General features: G+C 48.2%; 1 protein-coding gene across 4 annotated transcripts in view; it reads left to right on the top strand.

Annotated features, from left to right (window-relative positions):
• Positions 1–25,597, top strand: part of PHACTR4 (phosphatase and actin regulator 4) — a 68,543-nt gene that overhangs the window by 12,405 nt on the left and 30,541 nt on the right. For 2 of the 4 annotated variants that reach the window (XM_019547944.1, XM_019547942.1), the window contains exon 2: positions 3,847–3,890. In XM_019547944.1, coding sequence (XP_019403489.1) covers positions 3,875–3,890 — 16 coding nt within the window. In that variant the 5' untranslated portion in view covers positions 3,847–3,874. Of the gene's footprint in view, positions 1–3,846; positions 3,891–6,051; positions 6,125–16,837; positions 16,961–25,597 lie in introns of all 4 variants that reach the window. The other 2 variants (XM_019547940.1, XM_019547945.1) reach the window with 2 other exon arrangements.

Genomic DNA, 25,597 nt, shown 5'->3' with positions numbered 1-25,597 from the left:
TGACCATTGGAAACTAACCTGGGTCAGGGGGAACAATTTAAACTGCTTGTGCTATGGTCTAAACTCCCAATGTCAGCTCGAGGGGAAAAATAACTGAGCATCGGTTGCAGAAGGAAGACTCGGGATTACAGCAGAGCATGTTAAGATGCATAAGGAATAAAGTGGAGAACCGTGAAAATGGTGCAGAGCTATTATAAATCAGTTATGCCCTCCTATGCATGACACAACCATCTCCAAATGGTTCTTGCGTAATAAGAGGGGTTCAGAAAGGGCTGATGGGAGCAAGACGCCTGCATAAACTGATTAGAAGAGACTGACTCCCGATGATTTGCTAAGGTCCCTTCTGACCCAAGCATCTCTGGAAGACTGAAGCAACTTTATCTTGGAGAAACCCATTAAGAGGGGATGTAATACAATAATTTCCTAGACAAGGAGGACGTGCTCCATTTACCCGGATTCATAACGCAATAACAAGGGCAGCCAATAACGTTGCAAGGTGGTGCATTTAAAACTGATTTAAAAAAAACAAACCTTTTCCATTCAACATACAATTGAACCTCATAGCTACAGGGTGTCATTGAATACTTGGTTTCTAAAAGTGATGCAACACTTCTGGAGAGCAAGATTGTCCAAAAAAACCCGAACAAACCCAACAAGACAAACCATGTCTTAAGGACTGTATATGCAGTGGCTAAGGCAACCTCTGACTTTTAGAGGAGGAGGCATTTTCCCTTTGGGGCACTTTTTACGTCTTTTCACAGAGCTCGAATAATTTTGGTAGGAAACCTGCGTCTTTTGACTTGTGGAACAGGCTGAAAGACCCAGGCACCAAAGATGCGAGGGGTGCCCACTACTGCAGGACTGCCATAGGAAAGGTGATAAAAGCTATGCTATATATCCTCTCGCCATTCACGGCTGGCCGTGGGCCCTTGACCATCAGCCTGCGGTAGCAGCCCTTGTGCGCTCCCAAACTTTGAGCCCTGCTGTTGCAGTTCAGTGATAGAGTCCTTGTCTGGCTTAGTGAGACCCAGGTTTGATTCCCAGATGTGCATGTAAATACAGCTGTCGGGGTATCAAACATCTGGACTTGGTCTGACCTCAGTGGTCTGTAGGGGCAAGGTCTGGGCAGCCTCCACCCCTCCATGCTCCTGCCCAGGCAAACGTGTTGAAGGTCCTGGTGACCTCTCATGCATACGCCATGATCCAGACGGCACAACTGTTGCCTACTAGATTATTTTAGGACTGTCTTTCTGCAGAAGTCCTTCTGAAGTAGTGGATGCTATTGGAGACGGGGAGCTCAACTAGCCGGACCGCTAATCCAGCCCACTAAGGCATTTCCTGGGTTTCTAAATTGAGGCATCCTATTCCCACTCACATAGTTGCATGGGAAATGCAGGAACTTCGGCATCCTGACCCAGCTGTAGCAGTAGACCTCTGTGCCCTTCCCTACCACGTTGTCTTCTGCAGAATAAGAAGACGATTTTTGCCTCTCTGCTTTAATGTTGTGCTAGGGAGAAGCCTCTCCTCTTCAGGCTAATATGACTTCCAGCCGTGCTCGTCTGCGGCAGATGTCCTTGGAGTGCAGGCGCTTGGCAATCGGTGGGGCGAGCGCTTGAAGAATTAGTATTCCAATCACAAATGTGCCCTTTGTAGTAAACAGATCTCAGGGAGCAGAGCCAATGCAGAAGCGTCCTTGAAAGGGAAGAGAAAGCAACATCCCTTGGGGAGTGGTGGCGGGAGGGCGGCTGTTTGTCTGACGATGCCCTAGTCGGGAGGGGGCCGTCTCCATTCCTCTCCTGCCTTCGGAGACTGTAGGTATGGAGGCTTGATCTACAGATGTTCTCTACTGTGCCAGCTGAGCTGTGGGGGGATGACGACCCATCCGGTTTGGGGGGGAAGGAGGGTGTAAACCAGCCGGACTGTCCCTGGTGGGAAGCTGCGTGTGCAGTTCATTCGAGCTCTTGTTTTCTGTCCTTCCAGGTAGTGTCCTCTCCGCCGAGCCAAGCGAGAGCGCGCTTTTGTACCGGTGCTAGCGGGCAGCCTCGGCTGGAATTGCTGCAGAGATGGCGATCTGGAGCCAGGGGACTGACTAACAAAGTGTTTAGCGTGCTCTGCCCTGTTTAGGCCTTGGTGTATTCTGCTTGCTGGGTAGGAGGTGCTATTTCCTATCCTGATACTGTGCTCTCGCCACCCCCGCTCTATGGGTCAGAACGGCTCCAGCAGGGAGCTGGGCCCTGGGCTCTGCTGCGGTTTCCCTTGTTCGTGGTGGATTGATTTTCCTGTTGAAGGGCACTGCTGGAACGGCATCACAGAGCATAAGTAGTTTGGCTCTTTAGACCAAGCATAGCATCATAGAAAATGAGGGGTCAAGGGACCGCAGGAGGTCACATCCAGCCCAGCCCCCTGCTCCAAGTAGGACCCGCCCCAACTACATCATCCCAGCCAAGGCTTGGTCTACCCAAGTCCTTTAAACCTCCGAGGATGGAGATTCCCCCACCTCTCTGGGTAACCCCTTCTAGTGCTTCACCTCCCTCCTAGTGAGAGTTTTTCCTAATATCCAACCTCAGCTTTCCTCGCTGCAACTTCCCTGCTCCTCAGTTCAGGGAAGTTCTTGCAGTACCTTGTGAAAACTCTCCTCCAGCCAAGGCGCCGTCTCCTTTGGTAATGCAGCCTTGTGCGGCTTCATGCACCCTGTTGATGCTGCTGCACCTTGTGAGATCAAAAGCAAAAAAAAAAAAAAACCCTTAAAGTGGAAAACCTCCTGGGATTTCTGATCAGTAAACTGTTAGTGCTTCTTGGCTACCAGAGACCAAGGTGAAATGAGAGTATTTTTAGTTGGTTACTGCCGAAGGTTTGAGCAGAAAAGGCGGACGGTGGCTAAAAGCTGTCTTCTGGAAATCACTTGTCTAGTTGGGTCTTGAGCTCACTGTGACTCTTGAAATACCTCTCTCCATACCTTTCATTCACTCCTGACTCTGGTTTTGTCATCAGTCCCTATGAATTTGTACTGTAAGCTCCTTTGAACAGAGACTCCAGCCTCTTAGTTTTGCACAGTGCCGGATTTAAGCTTAAGCTACTTAAGCTCCAGCTTAAGGCCTCACAATATGAGGGGCCTCTAAATAAGAAAAAAGAAAAACTAGACATTTTCGTCCTAATATGACAAACATGGACATGTATATGGCTCCACGGTTCCTATGCATACAGAGTTCTGAAATTTGTGCAGAAATAACAATGATTCATCTTAAAATTTTGTGAAAATCCATTTCATGGATTTTGTGCTTTATTTTTATCAAATGGGGCCTCTTAAGCTGGACGTAGTTTAGGGCCTCAGCGTGTCATAATCTGGTATTGGTTTTGTGCTTGGTTTTTTGTCCCACTGGCTGCATAGTTGCTTTTGCAGTCAGAGCACATGGATGTGAAGGGACTTGGAAGTTGCATCTTAAACTTCTTCTTTTTTGAAATGTTGCATGCGTATTATTCTGGGTAGGACTGGTGGTGCACCTAGTACCAGGGTAAGGAGGTGAGGTTTTCTGGATGTTACAGACATTGAACCCATCCCATTTGGATTTGTAACATGTAATGTGTAGAAAAAATGATTGTTGTGCTGTAGTGATTATTTGAAGCTATCTGGGATTAATTTATCAGCTGGGGCTTCCCATTCTGTTACTGCAAATGACCCCTTCATCCCCAACCTTACCGAGTGGGACGTCGCCCAGGTTTTATGGGGATGTACGAAGACCTCTTCTGACAGTGAAGCTAAACTTAGGTGGTGCCTTTGGTAAAATGCAAGGTTTTCTTTTATCACCTTGTGCTTCAATTTTGGTTTTCCTCTTTCTTTTTTTACAGTTTTTCACAAAACGAGCGTACGAGAGAAATGGAAGATAACGCTGGTAAGTATTGTTCTGTTACTTTTATTATGAAATTGCTTATATTAATCTCTCTTCTCTTTGCCCTAGCTATCCTGTATTTTTTTTTAAAGAAGTTTCCTTCATTTTGAGGCCTGCTGTAGGATAAGACTGTCAGAAAAGCCCTGGTTAGGCAGAAATGTTAATGTTATAGGAGAGACTAGACTAGGCTTTAAGTAAAAACATTGCCGATCTGGAATGGGTTTATTTACCAGATTTCACAGGCGAGAGATCAGAATTTGCTTCTGCATTCCTAAAGCACGTTATAAATTGGAGCTCCTCCATTTTATAGCTAGGAGGAACAGGGTGTGTCTACATGTGCGTTTTAATGCGTATTAGCCTACTATAATGTGAATTAAAAAAAAAAGTGTGCTTTTGCTAATGCGCATTAAAATAGGCTAATGCGCCCTTTTCTAGTACCTCACAATGGAAGTACTAAATTTTAATGTGCATTAACAAAAGCGCATTAATGAACATGTAGACATGCCCTCGGGGAAGTGATGCATCCAAGGCCAGACTGCAGGTCTGTGGAAGAGCAGGGATGAGATCGTTAGCTCCTAATGCCTAGTTCCATATTTATTTTCATAGATTGCAACAGGTGGGTTTCTTGCAAAAAAACCCAAGACTTGTAAAGTCACTTCAGGCACTACGTGACTTGCTTGGAGGTAAACTGATCTGTATCTTAGTTAAATCTAACCTGTGATACAAGTAGGATTTTGGCCACAATTAAAACCAGCTGACTTCTGGATAGAGTAAAGACTTTAATGGCACTTCATTCTAGCTTTTGCTTGAATGGCTGCAGATATGCTCCGAGTAGCCGGACGGCTGCTTTTCCTATGGAAACTGCTTTCTTGCGAGTATCTTATCTTCCCTGCTTTGTGAATAGTCTCTCGCTACAGGCACGTTCATCTTACCTCACTCTGAAATGGGAATAGAGGGTTGCCTTGCTCCATTGCTGCCAGCCAACAGGAGAAATTATGAATCGCTTGAGGTGAGGTCAGAGCAAATTCTTCTCGATTCGGCACTAGAGGAGGAGAAAACCCTTTTAAATTTCTGTCGTTAAATTCCATTTAAATGGCAGCCACGTATTTGGATAATTGGTGCCTTGTGCTGAGCTATGATATAAGCTAAGTATCCAAGTTGCATGACCACAAAAAAACCGTCTGTGGATCGTGCTCGTCAAGGCAAACGGTGCCACCCTGAAACGGGTACGGCGCAGTCCTCAACTGTCTGGCATTTTGTGCCGCGAGGGCAGCAGCCTGTCACGGAGGCTAATTTAGGACTGTGGAAAATCGGTCTGTTGGATCTAATGGCCCAGCTGGAGCAGTGATGGCCCCCTACCTCTGCCAGGGCAGATGTGCAAATTGCTCGTCGCACTAATGTTCCCGGTGACAGGGGTTACTGCTGTGCCCTGTAATTAGTGAGCATTTAATTTCTGGTGATCCTGCCCTGTGATTAGGCTCCTTTAGTGAAAAGAGAGCTGTGAATTTAGCTCGGGTTATAGGTGCTTAGTCGGCTGTGGATATGGAAGCCCTTCTTTTATCCACAAAGCACAGCTGAGACGGGGCCGGGGCTGGTATCTGCCATCCCAGCGGCGAGCTTCAGCTTGCACCGAAGGTGCTTCATGGGGGCGACGGGGATGGATGTGTCACCATCTGATCAAACCATAGTTGCGAGCAGTTGCAGTTGCTAAGACTGCCAGTGACCAACTGTGTCCGAATGTCATAATCCATCATTGCCTGTCCCCTGGCAGTGGGGCTCGGACCTCAGACTCATTTCACCGAGGCCAGAAACCAACCCTCAAATTGCAGCCAGTTTAGCTTACTCCTGGGTTGAAAAAGTGATCTGAAGGTGAAAAGCTCCAGCTTTTTTTTTTTTTTTAAATATGTTATCATTTTGCTGACCTGTTTTGTAGCATGACTCCTGTCCCTCCCAGCCCTGAACAAATTTCAGGGTGCGAACACAAACCAAAAGCACCTTTGTTGCACCAGGATTTCTCTTCCTATGTCTTGCTTCCATCAGTTGTGGAGCTCTACACGATAGTTTGCACTGCCCATGTCCGACACACTGGGCCTCTCACGTGAGCGGTAGAATAAGCAGATGGGTCTTTTATTATCTATTTTTTAAAAATTACTTTGCTTTTAAGGAGGTTCATTCTCCAAGTGCTGCTAAGTTCAGGACTCGCGGGTTCTGTTCCCGGCACTGTGACCGGAGATGAGGTAAGGCTGAGCCGTGCGGAGGAGCTGTGCGACTAGCTGAATTGAGGCTGACGCCCTTTGTTCTTCCAAAGCCTGGTGATGTGATGAACTTCTGTCCTTAACCAGTTGTATGTTAACCACGTTCACAATGTTGCATGGCTGGCTTGTGTTTCGACTGCATTGGCATGTGTTCAGGGCTGGTGCACTCCAAACTGCATTGCAACACGCCCCGGCGGCCGCTCGGGCCATACCGTTGATCGTGATTCCTGTGTAGTCTCTGGGCTTTGCTACCAACGTGCTAGATGGGAGAGCTCCTTTTGGCTGGCTGCCTTGGCTGTTGAACATTGGGATTGGCTGCTGTCTTCTGATTTTAATTCGTTTTCACTTCTAAAGGCTGCCCTGTGTGTATAGACAGTGATAGGAGAGTCTTTGGACTAATTGCGGGGCATTAAAGGCATATGGTGTTTTATTCTGGATTAATATTAATGGGCTTATCTGGACTTGTTGGAAAACCTGAGCTCTAATGAGGCAGAGAGGGAGGAATATAAATGCACAGAATAGCCTTGTAGGAACAGTACTAGTGGGTGAGCGATGGTGGGGAACCTGTCAAAGATGGGAAAGAGCTGTAGGAATGGACCCAGGATGTTGTGTAGGCACCAAGGTACTGCCATGATTGGTTTATCACTGTCTCGTGAAACGGGCGGGAACTTGCTGGCGTTCCCTTAGGTGTTGCCCAGTGGAGGAGGAGGAGAGGTGCCAACAAGTGGAACAAAATGTATAGGCAAGAAATGGTGGAGCAAGTTGTCTCCCTGAGAGAGCTTCCAGGATTGCATTTAAATGAGAGCTGCCAAGAAAAATGACTTCAGAGTCCTTGGCCAGCTCTTCCTTCCCTCCCTCCACCTGGGATCCTTCCTGCTGGTGCGTAGGGGTGAAGGATTGCCGCCCTAACGCTCTGCAAACTGAATATAGATTTCTGCTGGTTGTTGCAGCTCACACATGGCAGTGTCCTGTCCAGTCCACTCTCCAGTCCCTCCTGCTCACAGATAACTTCCTTTCTTTGTTCTGGCCACACTGCTCTGAGATCTTTAATACAGGGATCTCTTTTTTCCCCTCTGGCATTGAGCTCTAGAATAAGACCTTAAGAAATAAGTGATTTAAGTGTCTGAGGGGGCAGTGGGAATTTTGCCAAAAGCCCATGGTTATTTGGATGCATTGCTATGGTGTTGGCGTGAAATAACGTGGGGACAAACCTTATATTCACTTGCCAATAACAATTGAACTGGTTATAGTTTAACAGTTGCATATAGGGCTCATCTGGTCCTTTTAAGCATTTGACTGGTGTGTGGGAAGCATCCCTGTTGGATCCACCTGCCTAACACTGTAGCCTGTAATTATTCTGATGTCAGCTTCTGCCTCCTTCCTCAGCAATTATTAGGATGAACTCCCTGTAGCTTTCCTGTCTCGACTGTGAGCCTGCCTTTCCTATCCTGCAAGGAGGCAATCATGATGTACTGTTCATCAAGCAGACAATACCTACCAGGATTGTATAATCTTGCACCTAAAAGCGGCTTCTTGTGCTCTGCAAGTGGCACTGCAGATGTTCGGTGTATTTATTTATTTATTTATTTATTGGGGGGGGTGGTAAGGGGAGCTTCTTTTCTGTTCCTTATTCAGGATCAACTTTCTCCTCTGTCCTTCTTGGCATACTGCTGTATCCTGTCTTTCCCAGCTTAAAGGATGCAAGAGGACAGGCAGCAAGGAATACATTTTCAAGTGTCTTCTATCAGCACCTCGTGCAAATTAATGAGCAATTAGTTTTGGAATCGTGCATCCTCAGGAATCGAGTGCAGTAAACATCTCTTGCTTTTGGAAGCTTAAACTCCCAAGACTAGTTAAAAAGGGGAGCTAGTTAGAGAGTCGAAACGCCCATGTGATTTTGGTTGCTCTGCCTCTGATTCTGTGCTTAATATTTGGCAAGCTGCTTAATTCCCTCTAGTGTGTCTTCGCCTGTAAAAGGTGGCAATGTTTTGAGGTGCTTTAAGACCACCCCCCTGGGGGAATCAAGAAGTGGGGTATATAATTTAATATACATGTGTGGATGGGATACTTTATTTTTTAGAATCAAAACTTGTGAAAGAGGTGATCTCCTTTTATTAGACCAGCTAGATATTTGTAAACAAATTATGGTATTTATTTACAAGCTTTTGGGCACACTCTCCCTTCATCAGGCATAGGAGAGAGCAGAGGTTGTAAAACTTCTCCTAGGCAGAAATGAAGATTCATATTTTTTAGAAGCTTTCTAATTCAAAATGTGCATGGGGAAGTTGTACTCCTCTAAATACATAGCCACTGCTCCTTGATGCTGAGCGGCCTTCCTGTTTAGAGGGGGGCTTGAGAGTTTGAGAAGTATGGACCTGTTTTGCTTCTACTGTGTCAGGGGAGCTCTAATTGCTGGTTTTGTTTTTGCTTTTTTTCTTATAACAGAGGTGGTGTGACAGGCAGAGTGATGTGACTGGTCAGGTTCGGTTCCAAAGATGCATTGCATTTTATTTGCCTTTGCATCCGGTAGTTAAAAATACCCTTTATTTCACGCTGCTGTTGCTGCCGGCTGCTATGTGGTATGTCTGTGTGTGGGTTTGATCTTGCTTCCCACTGGGATTTCTCACTGCTGCTGCTTTGCCAATATGACCTGCCTGCTTGGTGTCTCTTCCAGGTACAGCAGGGGATGGAGCAGAAGCCCCCAAGTAGGCAAAGTCTGTTCCCAGCAAACAAAAGCCTGCTAGCAGCAAGTGGGAGCCTGTTTGCTGCCTCCGCTCCAAATGCTTTTATGGCTGTTCCTTTGTGCGTGCTCTTTGCATAAGGAGAAAAACCAACATAAAGGTAGATTTATGAAACCCTTTGTTTAGCAGCAGTAAAAAAAGAAAAAAGAAAAAGATGGGGCAGAGGAGGGGAAGTGGCTGGTAGGGTATAAAGGATAAGTGTTGTAGCTGTGTTGGTTTCAGAAATGGAGACAGCAAAACTCGGGTTACAGGTAATAGCTTTTATTAGACTAACTAAATAATAGCAAAAAACCATCTTTCTTTGCAGAATTTTTTTTCTTTTCTTCAGTAGAGTATAAAACACTTGATTTCTGCCTTGCCAGTCTGAATTCAGCCCAGGTGACTGCAGACTGCCGTCTGATGACTGTCACGTGGCCTGTATGAAATGAGATGGGGCCGTGGGTGCAGAGTCTGGTAGTGAAGAAGCCGCCACTTGTCATGGAGAGTAGGGCTAAATTCTCCATGTAGACTGGACCTCCTTGTCTGGAGCAGTGCACTATAGGGTCGGGGGGAGATGCTTTGAGCAGGACAGTGTAAGAAAGCTCACAGAGAAGTAAGAAAATCTCTGTTCTGCTTTCTTATTTAAAAAAAAAAAAAAGAAAAAGAAATAGAAAAGTCATTCACCTCCGGGGCTGTCTTTGTGACACTTTTGATCTGCACTTTAAAGAGGTGGCCGTTTTCATGTGAAATGAAATGGAAAGAAACAGGGGCAGGGCATAACATTATGAATCACTCCCTGCTCTTTGCATTTGTCAGAGGGATCAGGTGAACTTGCTGCCCTCTGACTTCTGAAACCAGGAGTTTCTTAACTCTGACTTCCGCCTTGCTTTGGTATGGTGAGCAGCAGAGCGGGGATCCCCTTCACCCTGCAAGGGTAACCATCGAGTCAGCTGCCTGCAGGTTCAGACAAAAACAGCATATATATTTTTGCTAATTATGCACAGCTATCTGGAGGAAATCTGGGGGAAAGCTTTTGCACGGAGAGCGTGGGGATGCTGTTCTGAGTTGTTCGATGAAAGTCCTGGAGATGCTGCGAGTCGTCTCCCGTTTTGATCTGTAAAGCCATCCGACTTCCACACCAGGAGAGCGTTACAATACCATGCCTCGTTTAAAATCTACCAAAAGACAATGGCTATTTCCATTGGACTGCATGGCTTTTTAACAGCATCGTGATACAGAACGTCCTTGGAGGTGTTGCTGCGAGTAATAAAGTTGGCTACGCTTCTAAAATCGGCGGAAGCACATTGCAGCACATTGGCCGCTTGGATTTCTCTCAGTCCTTTGAAGCATATCTTCTAGTTGGCTCAAATGATTTGCTCGGTCGTGGTATGCTTGGGGCAGCCAGCTGAGAACTGTACAGCCATCGCTGCCGTAGTTTCGAGCAGAGCAGGGCAGTTATGCAGCAAAATCAAGCCTTATGGACTATGCTTTTCTGTCTGGATCAGGGTTGAATCTCTAGAGATCCTGAAATGCTCCTGGACCCCATCTCAAGTAACTGCTTCAAGGGGTAGCTGGTGGTCAGGTCTCCACAGCACATGCAGGGGGTTCGCCCTGGGGAAAGGGGTTTAATGGCCAAGCGGTAGAGATGCTGGTGGCCTACGTATAAGTTTTTAATACTTCAGAAATATTTGAAGTAGTGAAAGTAATTTTGGAAGGGAAATCTTGCAGATGCTGAGCAGTTTGTCCAGTGCATTCCTACCTCATTCATGATACTTCAGGCATCAGAGGCCTCTACTAGTAGCTGTAATCTGTTTTCCTGCGGACTCAGGCCTACTCCAACCACAGTTAGGTAGCTGTCATAGCCCTGTAGGAGGGTGTTGGGAGACCTGGACTCTGTTTCTAGTTTTCTTTTTTCACCATAGTTGACGCTGGTTAGGGCGCTTTAGCTCCTGGTGCCTCACTTTCCCCATCTGTAAAATGGAGCAGAGGCTTGTTGCCCTTGGAGGCAACACTCGGGTGGACTTTAGGGTCCGGTTTGGATTTTTTCAAGCCACTGAACATCTGTCCCGTCCTTTTGGTGCCTGTCATGGCCTGGCTGTCTGAAGAATTTAGCTAGGGAAGGTGACGGGATGAGCAGGGTGTGTGGAGGAGGTTTTGTACGCGGACTAAGCGGAGCAAACTGGTGTTGCTCTTTATTTTCCTCCACTGCAGCTTTTCTGCTTTCCAGCTCGTGCTAAATGGCACACAATGGTGGTGGAGCCTTGCCATTAGGCAGACTTGTTTTCTTTTATAAGTGGACTTTGTCTCTGATCGCTATTGCTGCCTTCACGAGATGCGAGTGGCAACACCTGCCCTTGATCGCGTGAGCTGCCTTGCAGGGTACCAGCGTGCTGCCCGCCCCGTGCCAGTCTGCTTGGTTGCTAACCATTCTTCGTCAGCCGCCCTGTTATGCCCTTCTCTCTTGAGTGCATGGTGAAAACTAAGCCTGGTCCTCACTTCTGCAGCTGGCTTGTGCCCCTAAATGCTGCTGAAGTAAAGTGTGGCAAGAAACCTGGAAGAGGCATCTGACACTTTCCTTGGCTGTACAGCGCTAGGGGCTCTGTGCATGTTCAGGAAGATCATCAGTGCCCCCGATGCTGATGAACTTTACAACCATTGATCGCCGTTTGGGGCGGGAAGGACGTTTGATCTTCTTTCTCGTACAGTGTGCTTCTGTCCTGCTTCGGGAAGCGGGCATCTTCCACAAGCTTCCTGGAACAGGAGATTCCAGTTTTACATCCGTCTGTTAATCTGTATGGGAAAAGTCTGCCTTCAAGTTATTCTCCTTCAGCTGCCGGGCTTCAAAGCTTCTTGCAAAGGGTCTGGACGGGAGTATTTATCGCGCCCCTCCACGGTGCCGAACTGTCGTTGGCTTTTGTCCTGGCAGTGCTTCAGAGAGGAAGGGTTACAAATTTGGGAACGGAGACACAGGGCACGCAGGTCTCTTGTAGAGACTTGTATATCCCACCGGTTTCATTTTGTAGTGCTGATATGCACGCATTGCTCTAGACAAGGGCTCCTCCACGCTTGCCTTTGAGGTCCTCAGTGCTTCGTGCCTGGGGGGGTATGCTCCCGTCTCTCTTTCCTTCATCTGAAGCTGAATAAATAATCCCAGCAGCGTTTCTGGTTTGGGTTGGAGGTTGCGTACAGGTTCGTTGCAGAGAGAGCTCGGACATTTGGCTCCTGAATTGCCCCCTCGGCTGCGTCCTGCGTGCAGGAGCACCGATTGCAGGGCAAGTGTTGGGGGAGTGCATCGCTCTTCCTAGACGTCTCTTCTCACAGTCTCAGGAAGTCGGAGGACTATTTGCTTGTAGGTGGTTTAGGCTGCATCTCTGCAAAATGGGTTGGTTACCGGTTGGAGCAAGGCTGGCTGGGGAGGTGCCAAAAGCCCAGGTCGAAGGTGGCCACGTGCGTGGGAGGATTGTGTGGTGCCGGAGTTAGGTCTGCGGCGAAGGGAAGTCCTGTGCAGCAATGTGGAGCCCTGTCCCAGGCGCCCGGGACTCCCCGACTTTCCGGGGAGCACCAGCTGGGAGTCCAGGGAAGGTCAGTTGGTTACCTGGGGTTTCTCATTGCTTCTGCTCAGTAGATGCTCGTGAAAACGATTTCAAACGAGCCAGAGGGCTGCCTCCAAGAAAAGATGATCCTGGGCTGGGAAGAAAGTAGAAGCTATTCTTGTCCTTTCCCTTCTTGACCCTCTCTGCCACCCCATCCGGTTTGTACAGCGAAATCTCTGTCTTGAACTGCAAGTTTAATATCTGCACCAGGCAGCATAGCTCGTGACAGATGAACGGTGACCTGGCAGAGCAGATCTCCCCATTGGGAGCCCAGTAGCAGGCCTGCGGGTTCAGAGGGGGGAAGAAGTTGCAGGAGAAATGATGCATCCATCAGCTTTCCTATGGCCCTGCTCACTGGGATGAAGGCCTTCCGCATGAATGAGTCCATCCTTGCAGTACCTTCCGAGGCAGGGCTCATCTCATAGACAAGGCAAAACTGAGGCACACTAGGGGAAGTTCTTTGCCTGAGGTCAAGCAGGGGGACAGGGGTCCAGGACCTCGATCTGGGCCTGATCCAGCACCTTCACTCACAAGGCGTCTTTGAAAAGCAAACATGGAGGGGAGGCAGAGATGATTCATTTTCAAGAAGGACTAAAATATCTCATGCACAAGCATCCTCTCTCTCCTTCTGCTGTGTGGCTGCTGTGGCTGCCAGGGGGCTGTCGTGTGACTGCAGACTGGAGAGGAAGTGGCTCACTGGTTTCTCAAGATACAATTTGCATCGTGAAAGTTCAAGATTCCTTACGTGCCAAGCTATTCGAGCACGGCCTCGTGCCCCAAAAGGTCAGGATGAAGCAGAACACAAGGCCCAGTTTTGTGCTCGCCGTTTGCTGTCCTTCGGCAGTCTGGTGCACTCGGGGGTCTTGGACGAGAACAGATCTGTGCTGGCACGGGACTCCTGCCCCTGCATGTGGATAGCTTTCCTCAGAAATAACCGGCAAAAGAACCTGTGCGTTCGTGGGCATCGTCGCTCCGGCACAGCTACACGATGCGTTTGGGTAATGCTGCTCTTGGGACACGAGAGGGCAGCCGTTGCTCAGTTTGTAGCTTCTAGGAAAGGACCAGGTATGCTTAATGGGAGGCGGTGGAGAAAGAGGAAGATCTGAGATTTTCACCTACGAGTTCCCCAGCCGTAACAGAAGGCCCTGCTTTTGTTTCCCCTTTATTTGCCATCTGAAATGCATCCCCTTTTGAAAGACTTGCAGGCTTGATTCATATTAACCTCCTGACGGGGAGACTTCTTAATGTAATGGTGTTCCTTTTTCAGGAAGTAAGATCCCTGCAGGCTCCTTTCCGCATCTGTGTGCTAGGCAACTTGAGCAATTTCTGCAAACCAGCGGTATAGAAAACCTGGTAGCTTTTGTCCCGGGTCTTGCAAGGCGATTTAGATGCAAGGTCTAAATGACAGCCTTGCATTTTAATGGAAGTTTTAGTCCGGTCGATAATTTGAGCTAACTAGTGGGATGTCATTGTGACATCCCACTGATTTTACTGGGTTTTCAACAGCTGCCCGTGGATCTGATAGCAGAATCGTGGCCCTTCCTCTGCAGATCGGCTCGCTCACGCCTGCCGTCTAACTGAAACCAGTACTGCCCCGAAAAGCAGCACAGGAAATTTGTAGTCAAACAATAACAGCCAGGGATGTTGACTTAACTGGCCGCTGGCCAGTGCTAAATCTTGGAGTGTGGCTTGAAAGCAGGCTATAGCTTGCGGATAGGGACAAAAACCTTCCCTGGTGAGCTTCAAAATGTGGAATTTAATAACTTTTAACATCTCCTCTAAGACTGTTGCAGAAAAACAAGGCCAAGTATTTTATTTTTCCCTCATGGTCCCCCCTTTTCTCCCCTTAGGGTAGAAAACAGCCCTATGTACTGTTTGCTTTGCACGGTTTCCCTCTGCTTGCACGGAGTGGCTGCAATAAGGGCATGCATTTCCAGGGCTGGCCTTCCAGTGAGTCATGGCTTGGCAAAGAGACTGGGCTCTCAAGATTAAGTAATGATCCGCACTGGATGAGACTGGTAACTTGATTCACAAAGGGCAGGTTACCTTCTGCAGAAGAGGAGCCGTCATTTTTGTTGTTTTTTTCTATTGCACACTGCGTTATCCTGGAATGGGAAGATATTTTAATACAGATCCTTGCTTTTTACTGGCAGGTGGGGGGGCTTTGCATCGGGGGGAAGTAGGGTGCAATCATACTTCAGGCAGACGGTTTTCATGGTATATGCAAACCAGAGTTTAAAATAGTATAACCCCCTCCCCCCCCCCCCAACTTTTTGTTTCAAATGCGGGATGCAGGCACTAATGAAGCTGGTAAGCTCTGGGCAGGCTGGAAGGTGCTTACAGAGGCTTGTTCTTCCAGGATACCCCGTGCATTGCTTGGCACTAAGGAATATTTTGCTTTGGGGAGGAAAAAGAAAATCTTTCTTGGTGTAATTAACTTCAAGATGCTGACAACAGTGAATTGCACAACCTTCGTGCATGGGGGTTATGGGGAGGGGGAGTCTCCTACTGAATCAGTGGGACTAGGGCCCTGGGAGTGCTTCTGCAATTAGGTCCAGATGAGGCTGAACATGAAGCTAATCCTGTTTTCTCTTTAAAATATGAAGCAAACTGCTTGCTCAGGATAACTCTGTGATGGGATTGTTCCAGCAAGTCTGGCACACGCGCTCCTCCCTCCTTGTTGGTTTAGCTGCTGCTTATTTTCTGTCTTCAGAGCAAAGTCGAATCCTTGCAGAGGGAATCATCCTACTGGTCATTCCTGTAGCGCCGTCGTCACTGTTTTTGGAGTTAAATCAAAGTGAATCTGTTGATGATGAGAAATGACCATGGTGTGGTCAGGATTGTGAACAAAACCAAACCAGGGGGGTAGTGGAGGCCCCTTTCGTACTCTAGCTTTATTCTTGCGCTTTGCAGTCACTTGATGCGATTTGTATGCACAGGCTTTAGGGTTACGTGGCTGTTATGCTGGGTTACTCATCGTATGTTGGACAGAGCCACGCTGTGCCGTCAGTCCCCATGGGGCACCCCTGCTGATTTCTAGTTCTGTCCACGGTTGCAGAAGGGTAGTTACGGGAAGAAATCGGGTGGCAAAGCGTCTTGCAGAGAGGCAAAGATTCAGAACCTCGACTGAGTTTGAAAGTTGGGGGGGAGGGGGATCTCTCTTTAACCGAGTTAGTTCTCTGTGGAGGTTGAGACCCAAAGAACTGGATTCCTTGCAAAGCTATTTTTAGTGTCACTGCAGGAGAATATACGATCCCCTCTGAGTGAGCAGATATTTGCGCGCCGCTCCAGAAACGTTCACAAAGGAAGGAAAGTCTCTTTAGTGGGTCAGGTGGCATTAGTCCCTAGCTTTGACTGTAAAGAGAGGATTTTAACCACCTCTAATTTCCATTTTAAATAGTCAGAGAAAATGCAGGCTGGAAGGGACCTTAGGAGGTTGCATCTAGTCCAACCCCCTGTTCCAAGCAGGACCAGCCCCAACTGCATCATCCCAGGCAAGGCTTTGTCCAGCTGGGTTTTAAAAGCCTCCAAGGATGGAGATTGCACCACCTCTCTGGATAACCTGTTCCGGTGCTTCACCACCCTCCTCGTGAGAGAGTTTCTCCTAATATCCAACCTCAACTTCCCTTGCTGCAGCGTGAGCCCATTGCTCCTTGTCCTGTCATCTGCCCCCTCTGAGACCAGCCCAGCTCCAGCCTCTTTGCAGCCCCCCTGCAGGGAGGTGAAGGCTGCTATTCAATCCCCCTCGGTCTTCCCTTCTACAGGCTAAATCAGCCCATTTCCCTCAGCCTCTCCTCACAAGTCCTGTCCTCCAGCCCCACAGCCATTTTTTGTTGCCCTCCATTGGACCCTCTCTGATTTGTCCACATCCTTTCTGTAGTGGGGGCCCACAGCTGGACACAGGACTCCAGATGTGGTCTCCCCAGTGCTGAATCGAGGGGAAGAATCACCGCCTCGATCTGCTGGCAACACTCCTCCTGATGCACTTTGGGATGACTTCTCCCTGCTTCACAACAGGACACACTGCTGGATCTCATCCAGCTTATTGTTGGCTGCCACCGAATTGTCCGCTGTCACCCCCAGGCTGTTTTCTGCAGAGCTGCTGCCCAGCCCGTCAGCCCCAGCCTGCACCGGTGCAGGGGGTTGCTCCGTCCTGAGTGCGGGACTTTGCACTTGTCCTTGTTGAACCTCATGAGATTTTCTTTTGGTGCAATTTTCTCTACTTTGTCAAGGTCTCTCTGAATCCTAGCTCTACCCTCCAGTGTATCTGGGTATTAAATGAGTATTAACTTCTTGTTTAGAGTTGTGTCCTAAATTTCCTCAACAGTCTAGGAAAGCGAAGGTTGATGATTACCCCACGTATCTTTTTTTCCTTCATATAGAAGCCCTTGAAAGGTCTGTGCAACAAGACAGGAGCATGCTTCACCCATGCTATGGTGTCAGAACGGTGCCCCGTGACTGTCTTTGTGGTAGGAGCAGGATGTGGACAGGAGCTGGCAGCTCAGGTACTGATGCTCTGAGACTTGGGCCCACCTCAAGACTCCCTGCAGCTGGTGAGGTGACGGAGGCATGGGACCCCTCCAACCCCAGCCACCATAGTAGCACCCTGACCCTTCGTTGCTTCCTCCAGGGAGCTCCCTCTTGCATGGAAAAAGCTACTATGAGTGAGAACGAAGTAATCGGAGAACAAACCCAAACACGCCAAGTGGGAGCTGCACTTGTGTGCACACCCCTGCCATTAAACACATGCCATGCACCACGTGAAATACCTTGTAATGCCACCTCAAGAATAAACCTGTTAGAAGAATCCAGCTCATCGTCCAGTTATGATGGCTCTCGATGCACACATCTTTTGGGGGGTGACCAGGTGGAGAAGCAGGCACTGTGTTGCATTGGACTGTGTATCTTAGCACGGAGCATTGATCCACTCTCCCCACTCGGTTTCCACGTGGATTTATCGTAACACGAGGAAACCCACGTCTGATAGCACTGCTGTGCTGTAGGGCGTTTCATACCGCAGGGTTGCAAAAGGCCCCTCAGCAGATTGCTTGCATTTGAGGGAGGGATTAGTCTGGGGTGCAGGATTGCCCAGATGCCTAGCACCATAGGTTTGAGATCTATAAAGGCCGTGTTTGGGCAGGGGCGCAGTGATTCATTTGGACTAGTTTAATGATGGGGGATTGTTTGCTGTGCAGCTCGCAGACATAACCTGTGGCTGTACTTTTATTTCATTGGCTTCTAGTAGAACTTGCAGGCAGTGCTGATACTGTCCAACTTTTGCCAAGGTGCGTCTGTTCAGGAGTGATGCTGACGGTCTCCGGAGGGGTTACCCCCTTCTCGGTAGGCGCCTTTGGCTAGGATTTTGGTCAGATGCCTTTGGTCACATCTGGAGAAGGGGTAACTTTGTAGCCAGCTGTATACAAGGATACAATTAGCTGTATCACTTCTTCATCTTTGTGTTATCTCATCTCTAGACCATTTCCTTGAATTATTTAAAATGGCCTTGGCATCGTAAACAACTATTGTCTGAGTCTAATGCAATGCATAAGCAGTGTTTGGTCTTTTTGAGATTAAGCCTGCATAATATTTGGCATTTTCCTTCAGTCTCTACAACGCTTGTACAAACAGCTGGAAGGAACCTCAAATGATCTAGTCCTCTCCCTTCCTCCAGGCAGGGTCATCCCTCCCAAAATCATCCCAAGCAAATGTACATGTGCCCAACCTGCACGTAAAGGTTTGCAATATGAACATTTTGCAACCTAAGAAAGCTGTTCAGTTGGCGTTAGTTCCCTCTGGACACAGAATAGTCTCTCAGCATCCTCCTTTACAACAACGTCATCTTTTGGATTGGGAGATGGTCATCTCCCAGTCTTCTCGTTTCCAGACCGTGCAGAGACACTAGACGCTAGGGTTCATAGATGCTAGGGCTGGTAGGGATCTCGGAAGATCACTGAGCGCAGTCCCAGTTCTTCTGACCTTCCTTGTTTGTTGTGTTTTCTAGACTTTTAATTGCTTTTTTTTTTGTTCTGTTTTGTCCATGTGTCTCTTTTTTTTCTTTTGAACACTAGGAGCCCACTGGAGCTCTGCTCTGGGCTCCAGCACGGCAGGCTAAATGCTTCCTGTGGACGTGCGTCGCACAGGGGAGCACTCTGAAGTTTTATGAAGTGTGCTTAACTTGGCCAGATCAGCTCCCTAAGTGTTATCTAGTTCCTTAAATAAATATAGAGTAAGGCGTGTATTAACTTGAATTGTCAAGTTGATAAACTGGAATGGTTCCTCTCCTCTTGGAGCTGTCTTCGCACTGAGCAAATATTTATCGGTGCGGTTTCCAAAGGCATATTTGTGCAATAGAGAGGGAGGTCAGACCTGTAATTACCTGTTACATCCATGCTGGTAAAGATGCCTAGTAACAAATATACTACACTTCTGGAGAGGGAAACTTGTGTAGATCTAAAACACTGTTACAGCTGCAAATTGGGATGCTCAAGTGTAATGTGAGGGTTACATGGCTCCAAAAAGTGTTTTAAAGTGTAGAGATTTACAGAGTAAAATGAAAGCTTTAAACCCGGTTGATCTGTGTTCCTTTTAATTGTGAGACGGTGGTGGGAAATTCTTTTTTTTTCTTTCTCGTTTCTCTTCCAAGCAGTCAGGAGCTGAGACTATTTGTCAGATTTGCCTTGCATTTTAATGGAGGTTTTAGTCCGGTCAGTAATTAAAATAAGCAGGTGCAGCGTGGAAGTTGGTTGGTTCCCAAAAGTTGAACCAAAGCGCTTTTATAACATTTCCGCAGACAGAGCCAAGTGAAGTGAAGGATGGTTGTATTCCCTGGTACTGGCTGGTTTTGTCTGTGCTTAAATAACTTGCAAGACGTGGAACTTGAGTGGATCAAATGCTGGGGCTTTCTAGGTGTGACGGCCAGCTGAGTTTGTCCCAGAGGTGTGCCTCGACCGAGTTCACGTAAGGTAGCAGAGGAAATGCTATAGTATTTCAAGTTGGTTTTCTTTTCATGATGAAACTTGTTGAGAGTATTCCCGTAAAATCCCAATAAATAATTGCCATTTTATGAGATCGTAAAAGGAGGAAATCCAATTTTTAGTTTGTATAGAAAGCTCTTCCCGTGGGGGTGAGGCACTTGGCTGAGGTTGATAGTGCCATCTGGAAGCCCTGCAGGTTTACAGAGCATTTTTGATGGCATCTTAAGCATTTTGGTATGAGATGGTGGATAGCCTTGTGACATTGTTCACAGCAACTAGCCTGTAGGGTTCAAGATGCATCTCGACCTATACTTGTCTTAAGAACCTCACAAATGACTCTAACAGATTTCTAGTTATTCCCATATTTTTTGCATGTTTAGTGCTTGATCAAGCTAGTCCTCTTATGGTCTTAAATGCTGCATAGGAAATATCGCATCTAGACTAAGGGAGTCCAGTTTTGTGGACTATTTCTGCAGCCGATTAACTGCTCTTAGGAACACATCATGTTGCGTGTGTTTTATTTCCCCGTTTTTACAGTGCCTGAGTCAAAGAAGCGTTGCAACCCTGCCTGGTCAGCATCGTCTTGTTTTGTAGCAATTCATTTTCAGCAAAAAATGCCACCTTATTTGCGTGACTTCCGAAAGCTGGTATGCACGTTCATGCTTCGGTCTGTAAAGGAAAGAATACATTTTGGCTCCACGCTACAGTCATGTGTGCTAACGGTTCCGTTCCCGTTCCCTGACCCGGTGTTACAGTAGGAGGAATTGGATGACCTCTGGGTTTGTCGAAGTTTCAGTCTGAATGTCCTGCAGTGGTGGTTCGAGGGAAGTGGTGGTGATGGGAATGCACATGACCTTTCCCTATTTCTGCTTGCTGTGCTACCACTTATGTAACGCGGAGGTGGCAGATGGGCACCCGACATGCAACGGCTTGTTTTTGAAGAAAGAAAACGCTGTCTCTCTACAGCTTGAACCGGTGCTTTGCTGGAATGTATCCTGCAGCCGTGCTTCAGTTGGCTTTGGCCCAGCATTCACTATGCTGCTACTTCAAGATAGTCTGAACAGGAGTGGAAAGTACTTTGTCTGCTTAAGAGATTCCTTGGCGAAGAGATGGGACCGCCACGAATTCCCGAGTTGCTTACGTTTTAGCCACGGGCGGTGGATATTGCACACTATCAGTCGGGCTGTCTCATTGTGTTCTTAAGCTGATAAACCTTTAAAAATATTTTGCATTCACAGTAAGCAACTTATGGCTGGAGAGGAGGTGTGGGAGACGACGCACAAAACGTGTTCTGCTTGAAATCTGGTTTTATTTGAAGTTGTGTTTTCAAGCCATACAGCGCAGGGCTGGGAAATTTAAACTTTTGTTCACAGAACTGTCCGCTTGACACCCAGGCATCTATGCACAAGAATTTAGATGTCAGCCATTTGGATTTTGATGGCTGAAAGGATTGGGTGGCTAGGAAGCCAGAATCAAAAGCAGTTAACCGGCACGTGAAAGATCACTGGAGCACCTTCCCACCCGCCCGGCCCTCCCCAAGCATAGTTATCTTCAGCGTGTCCCCCCACCGCCTCTCCTCCTCCTTGCATTCCTGAGATCAAGCTGGTTCCTTGCTGACTAATCATCTGATACAAGGGGAACAAAATGCTCCAGGAAATAGGAGTTTCCCATTTGGGAGCTTAACAGGAAATTCCAAGGAAAACATGTGGCCGGTATGGGCTTACTTCCCTGCCCTTTCTTGTGATGGATGCATGCAAGGTAGGGCCAAAGGATGCAAACTCTACACGAGGCAGTGCCGGACGGAAAGGGAGTAAACCCTTTCCAGCCCCGCACCGAAGAGGGGTGCACTTCAGCCCAACCTGGGAACAGAGGAGGGGTTACAAGTGGCATTGCCTTGTGACCTTTTAAGGTCTCCCCTGCCCTGGGGGTCTTTAAGAGAAGGCCGGATGGGCATCTGGCTGGGGTCATCTGACCCAGTGCTCTTTCCTGCCTAGGCAGGGGGTCGGGTTCAATCTGTTGAGGTCCCTTCTGACTCTAGCATCTATGAATCTACCCCCAATTTCCTAACCCCCCAGGCTTTCCATCGGCTGGTCATTGGGACTAATATCCTTTCCGAATGCGTGTTTTTCATAGCCGGTGCAAGGATGCTGGGCGCTGCGCCCGTGACTCTAAGGGAACCTGGCAATCTTTATAGACATGCCAGACCCTGGGAGCCTTCATTGCTTTGCGTTTTCCTAGCGATCTACAAAAGCCTGCTGTCAGTCTAGTAGGAAGTACCCAAAGCCTTGCGATTCAACCCAAATGAACAATGCCGACATGAAAAAGTGACGCTTCCTTAAAGCACCCAGAATGCTGTTGCTTCCACCTCCCTTCTCACCTTCGCACCGAAAAAGTCTAAACCCTGGGCCCGAGTGTCTTTAGACAGAACTGAGCTCTCACTTAATCTTCCTGAAACTTCAGTTGTGACTGTGTGCGGCTGGCTGGCTCCGAAGGGAAACACCCAGTATTGTTGGTATCGGAGGCACAGCTCAGTCGTAGGTGGGTTGGATAAGGCAGTCCTCCCTACCTCTGCTGTGGCTGAATCACGGAGCGGAGGTCTGAGTCACTGGAAATGAATGCCGTGTTTCGCACTGTGCATCCGAAGTCTCAAGGACCGGGTCCTGGAGCAGCGAGTGCTCGAGTTCGTTCTGGGGCCTTGGGCAGGACAGTAACGGACTCGCGCTCTCTGGAAGCAGATCTCAAGCAACCGAGCCATTAATGCCGGGTGCTTGCTTTTAACAGAGAGGTTTGTACACACAGCGTGTGCGTGGGGTGCTGCCACCCTGCCCAGCAAGGGCTGAAAACATTTCACCGTTCATAAGGGGACGAGGGTCTTCATGGGTAGACCAGACCCCGGGTCAGGGCTGCTGGGCTCGGCTTAGACCTGCCGCTTTTGGAGCCCGACCGTCACCCCCAGCTTTTTCTGCCCGTCGCCAAGTGCCGCTGAGGTCAGCAGGACCCGCGGGGGGCTCGGTGCCCTGGCAGAATCAGGCGGTCGGAGTCGTGACATGGATGTCCAAAAACGAGAGGCACCCTTGGATGTTGGTGTTGACTCGAGCTGCCTGGAAAACTTCCACTGGAACAAAAGTTGAATTGAAAAAAGCTGGTTTGAGCCTGAAATAGGTTTTCAAAGGAAACCATTTGATTCAGCAACCTTTTCTCTTTTTTCTGAATCCAGCGCAGGGTTTGGATGAGACCAGGCTGGATTCCTGCCCGTTTGCCCTGGGGCTGCGGCCCCGGGAAGCCCCCTCTGCCTCCTGCACAATTGACATTCCTGCCTGTGTCCCTGCTCCGTGCTTGGGACCTGATGTGCATCTCCCTTCAGTAGCTGCAGGGCTCGGGTCACTTCTGCTAAGTGGGAAACTTGGGGGGGGCGCGGACGGAAAAAACGTTTTACTCCCATTTAAATAAAAGTTTTGTGAACCACAAACCCCGTTTTCTAGTCTTGAACCTCTGTATTTCACTCTACTGTTGTGTAAAGCCCAAGTAATACCCTCCTACCTAGCCTGGAGGTGTGGCGAAGGCTAATTTAAGTGGGTTTAAGTATGGGATTCCTCTGAGGAAAGTGCGGTAGAAGTAATTAGTAAAATTGTATTCCTCTTTAACTTTCTTGTTGAAAGCTGCTCTCTGAAGTGAGCTGTTCCTTCTCGCTGCCGCGCTCTCCCCAGCCCTGGTGAGGCCAGTGCTATAAATAAGTTTGTTCTAATTGTTAGCAATCAAAGCTGGGCTCCAAACACTCGCTTTGGCATTACTCTGGGTGTTCAGTGCATTTGTGAATTAACAACGCTTGAAACCTCGAGTCCTTTGGTTATATAAAGCACACGTCTTAAGCTGGTGCTTCTGCCCTGCTTGGTGGGGCACCTGTCCCTAGCGTCCGGGGACCCGTGCTCTGCTCTGGGACTGCAGGTCCCCTGACCTTGGGCAACTCACTTCACCTCCCTGCCCCATTTCCTAGGAATTGCAGACAATGAGGGTGTGAAGGGACCTCAGGAGGTCACATCTCGTCGAACCCCCTGCTCAGCCAGCCCAGACTAGATCATCCCCTCCATGAAATAGTTATTGCTTAGCATCTCCAATGCTTTAGAAGATCTCATTTAATAGTAATTTCTTTGATGCTCCATCCTTCTTTTGGAGACTTCAGGAGCATGACAGGCTTTTTTTCCCTTCTCCTTAAAAGACGTTGTGCTCTGATGCATCTAGCACAGCTTCCCAGCTTGCATGTGGTGCATCTTCTAGTCTAATTAGTTGATGTTTTTCCCGTTGCAAGATGTTGGGTAGATAGCTGATATGGGGGGGAGAAGGGCTGTCATCAAAGCACTAGGAGCGTTTGTTCAGTTTTGTCAGGTGTCTTGCCCCACTTTTGGGGGGCGATCATTGCTAGATCTCTGTTGTTGCAAGGACTCTCTCTACCTCTGTCACTCGCAATGTTGCCTTTGGAAGAAAACCAATTTGATTTCAAATAGAAGGCACTTGTGAAATCTTTTTTTTTTCTTCCCTGTGCATAAGGTCCCTGAAACCTCTCCAAGCTCCACACACAATTGCAGCTTGAAATACCAATTTGCAACTCCTGACTGCATAAACAGAGCCCACGTGTTTTAGGAGCTTTTTGATTAAGGGCGTGTTTGCCAGGCAATGCTGTTAGCTTCCTCGTGGCTGGTAAGGGGTGGCGTGCACATCGTACTCTGGTTTGACTCTGGCTTTGAAACTTACCCTTGGCATAGGATATTCTTCAGTATAAGTACTTTCCTCCTGTGATAACAGCATTCAGATTGGGGAATAGCACTGATGTAACTCGTTCTGTTCCATTTTGGATTGTTGACTTTTTTTGCAGGAAGCTCAAGGGACGTTTCATTAGATTCAATTAGTGCCAGTGAAATGGTTTTGAAGGTTGAATGCTGCCGTACGACGGCTCCTTGTACTGTTCCAGCGCTGATGTTTGGTTGGACTAAATTCAGCTCCCATCGAACTCAACCGGAGTGCCTATGAGACTTGGGTGATGGTTGAAATCTGGCTTCTCCTTTCACTGGGAGATGCAGTTTTTATTCCACCTGTGACCAGGTGCCACTGTAGGGTTTGAGAGCGTGAGTGGATCCCAGGTTCAAGCTCTTGTTGCTTTTTTCCATCGCTCTACCCGCCACATGGAAACTCTTCCCAGATCTTCTCCCAGGCCACGTAACTCATCTGCCGATTCAGAGAGAATTTGCAGCCCTGCAGCCCTGGATTTGGTGTCTCCCCTTCACGCAGCTATGCATCTAAATGACTTTCTGCTCGCGTTGAAGCGAACGACTCTTAAAATGAAGCAGAGCATCTTTGTGAATCAGACTTCAGGTACCTAGAACTGAATCCCCAGCGCGGCAAGGACACGATACTTTGGCATCATTCAGCAGCAAGAAGTAACAGAGACGTACGCTTAAAGAAGTCTGAAGATGCATCCAGGGGAATTGAAGCTAGGGGGTGGGGGGGAAGCAGTGCTTTCAAGAGTTGTTTTTTGAATCAGTTCTCCACAGGGGAAGGGAGGGAGGGAGGGGAATTTTGTCCCCTTAGGACACTAAATCCCTTGCTTCACCTGCTTTTGAAGCTGTCTTGAAACTGTCTGTAAAAACATGGGACATCCGTTCAGCCAGTGCAAATTAATGGAAAACAGGTTGCAGTGCAGAGACAGGTGATTCCCTTCCCACGTGTCCCTGCTGTGGTGCACGGGGAAGGAGCATGTCGCGTGCGATTGTGCATGTACCTTGCTGGCCTAGGCCAGAAGGGGATTATTGCTTCTTCCTCCGTGTCTTTGCACCTTTGGGCGGGGGTTGTCTCCCCAAACTTGATGCCCGTCGACAGTCAGTGTAGCACGCTGTCTGCTGGGTGGGGAGAAGGGGAGGCGCACGGGCCAGGGGTAGCAGGGCGAGCCCCTCGCTCTTCCCTCCATTGAGAAACCATCCGTCACATCAGTGCCGGAGCGTGTGCGTTTTCTGTCTTCGGTGGCAAATGCTCCGTGCTATTCGTGCACAGCTCTAGCAGGTCTGCTTTACCAACCGAAGTCAACTTTCTCCTTCTCTCTACAGCCTTTTTAGGTCGTATTTCAGTTGCAATAATATTTGCCTTGAACTATTGGCTTGCAGCAGACTGGTCCAAAGG

Source organism: Crocodylus porosus, unplaced genomic scaffold (genome assembly GCF_001723895.1).
Source record: "Crocodylus porosus isolate Cpor-Errol unplaced genomic scaffold, CroPor_comp1, whole genome shotgun sequence".
NCBI classification, from domain to species: domain Eukaryota; kingdom Metazoa; phylum Chordata; order Crocodylia; family Crocodylidae; genus Crocodylus; species Crocodylus porosus.
Note: the sequence above shows the minus strand (reverse complement) of the source record. Positions and strands in the feature narration are given on the sequence as shown.